Source organism: Piliocolobus tephrosceles, chromosome 21 (assembly GCF_002776525.5).
Source record: "Piliocolobus tephrosceles isolate RC106 chromosome 21, ASM277652v3, whole genome shotgun sequence".
Taxonomy (NCBI): domain Eukaryota; kingdom Metazoa; phylum Chordata; class Mammalia; order Primates; family Cercopithecidae; genus Piliocolobus; species Piliocolobus tephrosceles.
The window spans coordinates 14665218-14675018 of NC_045454.1; the positions used below are offsets into that span (position 1 = coordinate 14665218).

Below are 9801 nucleotides of genomic sequence, written 5' to 3' on the forward strand. Positions count from 1 at the left end.
GGGAGGCTGAGGCAGGAGAATTGCATGAACCTGGGAGGCAGAGGCTGCAGTGAGCCGAGATGGCGCCACTGCATGTCAGCCTGGGAGACAGTACGAGACTCCGTCTCAAAAGAAAAAAAAAATACAGGAAAGAAGGCTCTGTTGGAGCCTGCATAGGGGAAAATATACCAGAGAGGGATAGGGGTCAAAACAGGAAAATCACGTTGAACTGGAATTGGTAAGAGGTAGGAAAATCTCAAGTGTTTTGTTTTCCTGGTTAATTATCACTGACCACCACATTTTGAAAAATGATAATAATAACTATTATCAAATGACACTTCAAATGAAAATATAAGCAGGACATGAAACACTGTCCTCAGCAAAAAACCTCAACAATTGGGGAAAGAAAAAAAAAAAACACCACGGGCATGGAGGGTCTCGGGAATTCTCACATCTACAGGAGTCTGAAGCCTGTCCCAGGCACTGGGGTACAACCAAGATCACAAAAGTCCCTGTCCTCACAGAGTTCATGCTCTCATGCAAAGAGATCTGGAATGTGCAAAGAGATGCAAAGAGATCTGGAATGTGAGGTCAGGTGTTGACAAGAGCTCCGGAGGGAGCAGAGCAGGGAAAGGTCAGAAAGGGAAGACCCAGGGTCTCTGAAGGAGGTGTCAGGAAAGAAGTCTAAGGATACCCTGACGTGAGAAGGACCTGAAGGCAGTGTGGAGGGAGCCATGCAGACCCCTGGAAAAGAGGATTCCAAACAGAAAAATGCCAAGATCAGAAGTGTTGGAGGAATGGGGGTCGTGCCACTGAGCTTGACCGAGTAGGACAGTAGGACACAAACACACAAACACACACAAACACACAAAGTGGAGTGCGTGTGTTTGTGTGTGTATGTCTTCAAGGCTGATGATTGAAGAGATCTTCTGACGACCCAGGGCCCCATCTTTTCACCCCAATACATAGGTCTCAATATTGACCGATGCTCTCTCCACCTCCTAGCATCACTTTTAATCTTCTGGAACCCACACGCCACTGCCCAAGTCACGATTGAAGCCCAGCCAACAAAAGTTTCTGAGGGGAAGGATGTTCTGCTACTTGTCCACAATTTGCCCCAGAATCTTGCTGGATACATCTGGTACAAAGGGCAAATAATGGACCTCCACCATTACCTTACAGCATATGTAATAGACACTGAAATGATTATACTTGGGCCTGCATACAGTGGACGAGAAACAATATATTCCAATGCATCCCTGCTGATCCAGAATGTCACCCAAAATGACACAGGATCCTACACCATACAATTCATAAAGCGAGGTGATAAGACTAAAGGAGTAACTGGACATTTCACCTTATACCGTGAGTGATTCCACATGATCCCTGGGTGTTGGGGGGTTGGGGTCACTTCTACTTTGCACACAGGATTGTCAGGTCTGGACTGTGCCTATGTCCCTTTCTGCATTACTTCCCATGTTGGGATTTTGGTATATAGTACAGGACACACACAGAGGAGACAAACTACAACAGATCAGAATTCCTTTCCTGGCTTCAGACCCTGCAGACACTTGCTGCACAGGAAGGACAGTCTGATGGGGAGCTGCTCAGCAGGAGGAGATCAGTCTCAGCCAAGCACCTCATGTTCTCTTCGTAAACTTGACCCTGAGAGAGACCCTGGAGAACTGAGTAGGGCTTTGCCTAAGAGGCCCCATGAGATACTCTCAGAGAAGCTCAGCCCTAGAAGCCTCAAACCCAGATCCCTGTCCCTAAATCCTTACTCCAGATAAAGCTGAGGAACCTGTGCCAGTGTTGGGTTGTGGCAGGGCTTACTGGGACCAAGGATTTACCAGCTGTCTGAGGACTGTGTCTCCTGGAGCTGCTCACTGCCAGAGTCAGCCCTCAGAGCCTCATCTAGGCAAGGACAGAGCTTTCTTCACCCGAGACTCAGAGTGGAGGGGCAGAAAGACAAGCTTTGTAGACCATCAGCCAACTTGCGAGGCTTAGGACACTCCATAGAAAGTCTAATGTCCCCAGAAGCAGAAACAGAACAAAGAAAGTATATCTGGCAGCAGCTTGTCCACAGGGATCTGACCTAAAGGTGTTCTCTCATTTAAGTGAATAATAATAAATGCTGTTTGTGTGAACACCTCCACTGTGCCAAGCATTAGGTCAGGTGACTGTGAATAATTTAAAATTTATTCACAGATAGCATGAAAAGTGACAATTCATTGGTGGGCCAGGCAGGCGGTTGGAGAGGGAAGGACTCAGAGAGGCACCAGGGGCTGTGACTGCTGGTCCCATGTCTTTCCATGACCCGATGCTGCTCAATTCACACTTGAGAAAGTCTGTGCTTCTCCCACATACAGAAGGCAGCCTCACAATCCCTGAGCCCTCAGATTGCCACGCATCTGTCTTGTAACACAAACAGTTAGCATTGACTTTTAAGGTCTTGGTTGGCTGAGAGGTGGGAAAGGCCATCTCTGATTGAAAAATGTCTTTGGAGGAATCAAAGGTGCCACACAGGGCAATCTTCTCTCTGTTATCTGCACAGTGGATATTCCCAAGCCCTCCATCTCCAGCAGCAACTTAAACCCTAGGGAGGCCATGGAGACTGTGATCTTATCCTGTGATCCTGACACTCAGGACGTAAGCTACCTGTGGTGGATAAATGGCCAGAGCCTCCCTATCAGTCACAAGTTGCAGCTGTCCAAAAACAACAGGACCCTCGTTCTATTTGGTGTCACAATGGATACCGCAGGACCCTATGAATGTGAAATGAAGAACCCAGTGAGTGCCAGCCGCAGTGACCCAGTCACCCTGAATCTCCTCTGTGAGTATCTTCTGTTCCTCTGTGAGCCAGGCTGCCATCCCAAATACACATGGCCAGAGGCCTGGCCTCCCAGTCCCTCTCAGGTCGAAATACAGAGACCTTTACTCCTGGACATCAAAGCTGGCCATGAGTTCTAACAGTATGCTTAGGCTTGATCAACAATGGGAGAGAAGAGGTTGCTCCTGTCATGGGAGACTCAGGGTCCACAGCTTATGATGGGAGAAATGGGTGAATGTCTCAAGCTTCAGATCAGTGAACACAGCAGGGATCTGGCTGGGACTTCAGTGTTGTGACTTAGCTCACAAGGTCACTGTGGCCCTTCCACAGACCAGGATTTTCCCTTCCCTCTGACAACATCACCTGTGACTTTATTCTCCTTACTCCAGATGGCCCGAAGGTCTCCACAATTTCTTCTTCATACTCCTATTACCATGCAGCGGAAGTCCCAAGCTCTCCTGCCTCACAGACTCTCACCCACTGGCAGAGCATTCTTGGCTGACTGATGGGAAGTTCCAGCAATCAGCACAAGTGTTCTTTATCCCCCAGATCACTAAAACATATAGAGGGTGCTATGTCTGGTTCATCTATAACTCAGTCACTGGTGGAACAAATCTCATAATCAATAGAATCATAGTCCCTGGTAAGTGGATCCCTGGAGCACTGGCAATATGTTTTCCAGTGAAATCTATCTGGCTATCAGGGAAGAGCCACCTGCCCTCTGAAAAGGGAGAGGGAAAATAAAAAACCCAGAACAGGGAATATGTTTCTGCTCCAAAATGGCCAGCTTTTGCCTGTCCCCTTCACTCTTTCTAGACCGTCCTTTAGACTACACACTAACAATGAACAATCTGAAAGGAAATTCAGAAAAGAATTTCAATTCACATTAACATTAAAAAGAATAAAATATTTTGGAATAAGTTTAACCAAAAAGGTCAAAGGGTTATACCCTGAAAATTACAAAACATTACTGAAAGAAATTAAAGACAACATTAATATATGGAAAGAAATTTCATTTTCATGGATTGGAAGAATCGATATTGTTAGGAAGACAGTACTACTCAAAGTGAGCTGCAGATCCAATGCAACCCCTTCCAGAATCCCAGTAACATGTTTTGCAGAATTACAAAAATCTGTCCTAAATCTGACTTGACAGGCTGTTACTAATGACTGCCACAACAGAGACACTGAGAAAAAGATGCAACCATGAAAAGGTGGAAAGTTTTGATGACATACAAAATGGCAGTCATCCTTTGTCACATCCCAAAGCCTTCAAAAACATACAAGTGCAGCATGTCCAGGATGGAATTGACCAAAAACTAATCACCAAGCTAGAAACGTGGTGAGAGAAAAAAAAAAAGGGCAAGAAAGTATTTGGCTTATCACCTCCCATTTTGGCATACTAATCTGATGCTGAAAAGAAATGCTCACTGGAGCATTTTATATTTTGAATCCTTCAGATTTGGGATGCTAAACCAGTAAGTATATGACAAATATTTCAGAATCAAGAAATGTCAGAAATCGAAAACACTTTTTGTCCTAAGCCTTATGCATAAGAAATACTCAATCTATGTGAACTATAGGCATCAAGCTGTACAGCAGATCTCTAGAACCTCCCCATCTGGCATAACTGAAACTGCACACCCATGAACAACTTCTGATTCTCCCCACTCCCAGCTCCTGGCAACCAGCAGTCTCTTCTCAGATTCACTCTGGAATCCACATCCATGAGGTCCCTAGAGTAGTCAAACCCATGGAATCGGAGAGTAGAGTGTCCAGTGAAAGAAAATATTTGAAAAACTTCTCCTAAATTTGTCTCATATCCATCAAACACACATGGTCCATGATGACCAGATTTCCAGCTGTTCATTCCCACCCTTTCCACCAGTCAGTTCTGCATTTGCAAATGTCCACAAGTATTTCTGGAAAGATTCACATAGTTCTCACCTGTCCTCTGCAGAAGGAGAGGAAACTTAAAGAACCCAGAACAGGGAACATGGTTCTGCTCCCAAGCCACCAGCTCTTGCCTGTCCCCTTCACTCTTTCTAGATCATTCCTCACACTCTGCTCTATCTTTGGAGGTCACTGACTCAAGTAAGTCATCATGAAACACCTGCAAAAACACTGCCCCACCTTGTGCCTCCACTGCCTGATGACTGAACTGACCTCCAGGCTTGACTCTGGTCTCTCCTGTCTTCTTTCTGCTGAAACATCCAGTCCCAGGCCAGGCTGCTTAGTATCTTCAGGGTTTCAGGATAGTGGGAAGTCCCATTATTACACATCTCTAGAATATCCTTGGAAATGGAAACTGCAGAGAAATCACATCTTGGGGGGCAAAGTAGGACGGAATTTGGAAGTGGCCCAGCAGTTGCACATTCCAGGTAAGGAACCCAAGGTGAGTCAGCCAGACAGCTGATTAGAGAGGGACTGGGAGGGGTACCAGGACCTGTGACTCCCACTGACATGTCCCTCCATGACCCAACACTGCTGCTCAATTCACACTTGAGAAAGTCTGTGCTTCCCTAAGACAGAGCAGGCAGCCTCAGAGTCTTTGAGCCCTTAGATAATCATGCATCTATCTTATGACACACGAACCAGCTATTGTTTTCAAGGACTCGGGTGGGCTGAGAGGTGGGAGATGCCAACTCTGATTGAAGGATGCTTGTGGAGGAATCAAAGGTGCCACACAGGACAATCTTATCTCTGTTATCCACTCAGCGGAGCTTCCCAAGCCCTACATCACCAGCAAAACCTTCAACCCCAGGGAGAATAAGAAGTTGTAGCCTTAACCTGTGAACCTAAGACTCAGGGCTACACCTACGTGTGGTGCGTAAATGGTCAGAGTCTCCTGGTCAGTACCAGGCTAAAGCAACCCGGTAAAAACAGGATCCTCATTCTACCCAATGTCACAAGAAATGACACAGGACCCTATGAATGTGAAATAAAAGACCTAGTTGGTAGCATCCCCAGTGACCCAGTACCCTGGATGTCCTGTGTATCTTTGGTTCCTCTGTGGGCCAGGCCACCAGCTTAAATCCAAATGACCAGAGGTCAGGCACCTCAGTCTGTCCCAGGTCCAAGTACAGACACTTTTATTTCTGGACACCCGAGCTGGCCATAACTACCTGCCCTGGGAAATCCTGGGCAGGCACAGCCTTAACCCAGAATATAAGGGGAGGGGATGCTCTTGTCATGGGAGAGTTGGGGTTTACAACTTGTGATGGGAGAAACAGGTGAATACCTCAGGCCTCGGCTCAGTGAACACAGAAGGAGTTTGCCTGGGACTTGAGGGTGTGTCTTGGCTCAGGCAGACACTGTGTCCCTTTAAGAGACCAGGAGCATCCACTTCCCTCAGACGACATCACCTGTGGCTTTATTCTCTTTACTCCAGATGGTCCACACCTCCCCAGCATTACCCCTCCATTCACTGATTACCGTTCAGGAGAAAACCTCTACTTGTCCTGCTTTGCGGAATCTAACCCACCGGCAGCATATACTTGGATGATTAATGGGAAGTTTCTGCAATCAGGACAAGAGCTCTCTATCCCCAAAATTACTACAAAGCATACTGGGATCTATGGTTGCTCTGCTCGTAACTCAGCCACTGGCAGCGAACGTTCCACATTCAAGACGATCAGAGTCTCTGGTAAGTGGATCACTGCATCATTGGCAATAGGGTTTTAGGTGGAGTCTATCTGGCTTTCAGAGAAGAGTCAGGAAAACATTTTCACTCCCAACCTGTGTCCCATGGGCAGCAGCAAATCCTTGATTCTCCTCTTGAACCCTCCCAATTTGTCTCTACAGACTCTCTTCTCCTTGTTTTTCTGTTTTCTCATGGCTGACTTTGTGTCCAGCCTGAGAAAGGTAGAGAGGGGGCTTTGTCAGCCCTGAGCCCTATGTGGTGGAAGAGGCTTCACAGAGGGACAAGAAGGAGAGTCCTCAAGATCAAGTTGCTTCTCGCTGTCTCCAAAACACCCCTTTCTGCCACGTCTTTGTTTTCTTTTACTTACTCCATGGGCTACAAGGAACATGTGAGGCTTTGAAACAAGCTCACATTTTTCCCCCAAATGAGAGGAGGAAGCCCCTTGGATGAGAGAGGAGCAGCTCAGACTGCTGCTTGCTCTGCTCTGGGCTTCTCCAGTGACTGGCCCTGCCTGACTCCACCTGGGGTGGGACCAGCATGTGTGGAGAAAGAGCCCTGGAGGCCCGTCCTGAATTCGGCTAGGGAGATTCACCTCAGGGCCTCTGCATGGCAGGAAAGGGGCAATGCCAATAAGTGTGTATTTATAGAGTGTAAGACTACCAGGACACTTTATATATATCTAATATAAGACTTATCGTTAACTATTTCTAAGTGTGCAACTTAGTGCTGTGTAACCATCACACTATCCATTTCCAGAACTTTTTCCTTTTACCATATTAAACCTCTGTACCCAATAAACAGTAACTCTCACTCCTTCTCCCCCAACCCTTAGCACATACCATTCTACTTTCTGTCTCTATGTAACTGGCTATTCTATCTTTTATAAATGGAATTGTATAATAATTATCCTTTCGTGTCTGCCTTATTTCAGTTAGCACAATGTCTTCAAGGTTCAACCATTTTGTACGATGTATTGGAATATGCAAGTATTTCTTTCTGGGCTCTCTGTTCTATTGCATTAATTTCTAGGTCTTTCTTTATGCCGGTACCACACTGTATTGGTTACTGGGGCTTTGTAGTAAATGCTGAAATCAGGAAGCATGGGTCCTCCAGCTTCAATCTTCCTCTTCAAATTTTTTCTCTAGAGTCATGAGATTCAATATAAATTTTAGGACAATTTTTCTTTTACTGCGAAATGTCACTGAGATTCTGATAGGAATTGTGTTGAATCTGCAGCTCACTCTGGGTAGCATTGTCCTCCTAACAATAGTGAGTCTTCTAATTCATGAAACAAAATGTCTTTCAATTAATTGATGTCATCATTAAGCAATATTTTATGGATTTCAGGTATAATCATTTCAGCTCTTTGGTTAAACTTATTCCTAAATATTTTTTTCTTTTTGATATTAATACAAATTAAATTTTTTTCTTAATTTCTGTTCGGATTGTTTATGGTTAGTGTATTCAAATACGACTGATGTTTGAATGTTGATTTTGTATTGTGCAATATTACTGAATTCATTTATTAATTATAATAGGTTTGTTCCATCTTTAGGATTTTCTAGATATAAGTTCAAGTTATCTGTGAACAGAAATAACTTTACTCCTTTCTTCCAATTTGAATGTCTTTTTTAAAATTCTTGCCTAATTTTTCTGACTAGACCTTTCAATACTACATTGAATAGAAGTGTCCAAAGCAGCATCCTTGTCTTGTTCCTGCTCATACAGGGAAAGCTTTCAGTCTTTCTCCATTGAATATGATGTTAGCATTGGGCTTTTTGCATATTGCCTTTATGTTGAGGTGGTTTCCTTCCATTCTTAGTTAGAATGTTTTTATTATGAAAAATGTTTTATTATGAAGAATATTTTATTATGAAAAATTATTGAATTTTATCAAATGCTTTTATTGATTCACTCTTACTGATTTTAGTTCTATTGATTTTTGTGTTTTTCTAGGAATTTGTCTTTTCCATCTAGGTTATCCAATTTATTGGCGTACAATTATTTACAACACTTTCATAATCATTATTTTATTAGAATTGGTAGTAATTACTTCATTTTCTTTTTTATTTTTCTTTTCTTTTCTTTTCTTTTTTTTTGAAGAGAGAGAGAGAGACAGGCTCTCACTTTGTAGGCCAGCCCAGGCTGAAATACAGTGGCGTGATTATGGCTTACTGCAGCCTCACCCTCCTGGTCTCAAGAAATTCTCCTTCTTCAGCCTCCCAAGATACTAGGACGACAGACACATGCCACCATGCCCAGCTACTTGGTTTTCAATTTTTTTTTGTAGAGACAGGATCTCCCCAGGTTACCAATGCTGGTCCAAACACCTGGCCTCAAGAAATCCTCCCATTGTGACTTCCCGAAGTGCTAGGATTAAATTATGACCCACCATGCTCAGACTCATTTTCATTTCTGATTTCTGTAATTTTAATCTTCTCTCTTTTTTTCTTAGTCACTCTAGTTAATGGTCGTCAATTCTGTCGATTTCATTCTGAAGAATCAACTTTTGGTTTCATTAATTTCCTCTATTATTTTCCATTCTCCATTTTACTTTTATGCACTCTCATCCTTATTGTTTCCTTCATTCACTGTGTTTGGGTTTAGTTTGTTCTTCTATCATATCCTGAAGTATGAGAGAGCTTGCTTCATACCATTCTTTTAAAGGTTTCATGCAGTCAGTGAAACAAGATGCCACACACAGATGAATCAATGTCAGCTGCTATATTACTACCATCATCATTAGCCTTGAGGTCAAATAGTCCTAGAATCAAATCTCAGATCCACCTATGACTAGCCATATGGCACCAGGAGAGATTTTACACTACTCTAAGTTTCTGTCTTTTCATCGGCAAAATGGAAATAATGTCTACCTGACAGGGTTATTTTGTGAATTAAATGAAGTACAGGTAAAGTATTTAGAACAGGTCCTGGCACATAGGATGTGCCCCTCAACAGTACCTATTTCCATATATATATAGAAAAAGAGGTAACACATAACACATTAGAACATGGTTACTGACGACTTGTGGGAGAGAAAGGAATAAAGCTAAATGTAAAGAATCAAGCCTGGTATTTTAGTTTTTACCAACTGAGATGCCTCCAGTATGGGATTAGACATATAAGATAATTTATCAGGGAAGACATCTGTGAGGGAATGTGGGGCAGACATGAAGATAGTGGGAGAACCCACACACCACTATGCAAAGCTGACTCCTGTGAAAAAGAAAGAGAAAGAAGTTTTAGGTATCAATACTGCTCTAAGAGATTTTTTGCAAGGCTGATATGGAGTCCTCCAACATGTCACCCATTAAAGTTAAAGAGAGCCTCAGAGAATTAGGCTTGCTTT

At 43.6% G+C, this 9801-nt stretch overlaps 1 protein-coding gene across 1 annotated transcript in view; it reads left to right on the forward strand.

Annotated features, from left to right (window-relative positions):
* LOC111528217 (putative pregnancy-specific beta-1-glycoprotein 7) overlaps positions 1-8810 on the forward strand; it is a 9329-nt gene extending 519 nt beyond the window's left edge. Inside the window, 6 exon segments of the mRNA XM_026447335.1 lie at positions 985-1344; positions 2534-2812; positions 5528-5581; positions 5584-5802; positions 6201-6455; positions 8743-8810. Of these exon segments, the coding sequence (XP_026303120.1) occupies positions 985-1344; positions 2534-2812; positions 5528-5581; positions 5584-5802; positions 6201-6455; positions 8743-8810 (1235 nt within the window).
* Positions 8811-9801: the final 991 nt, after the last annotated feature.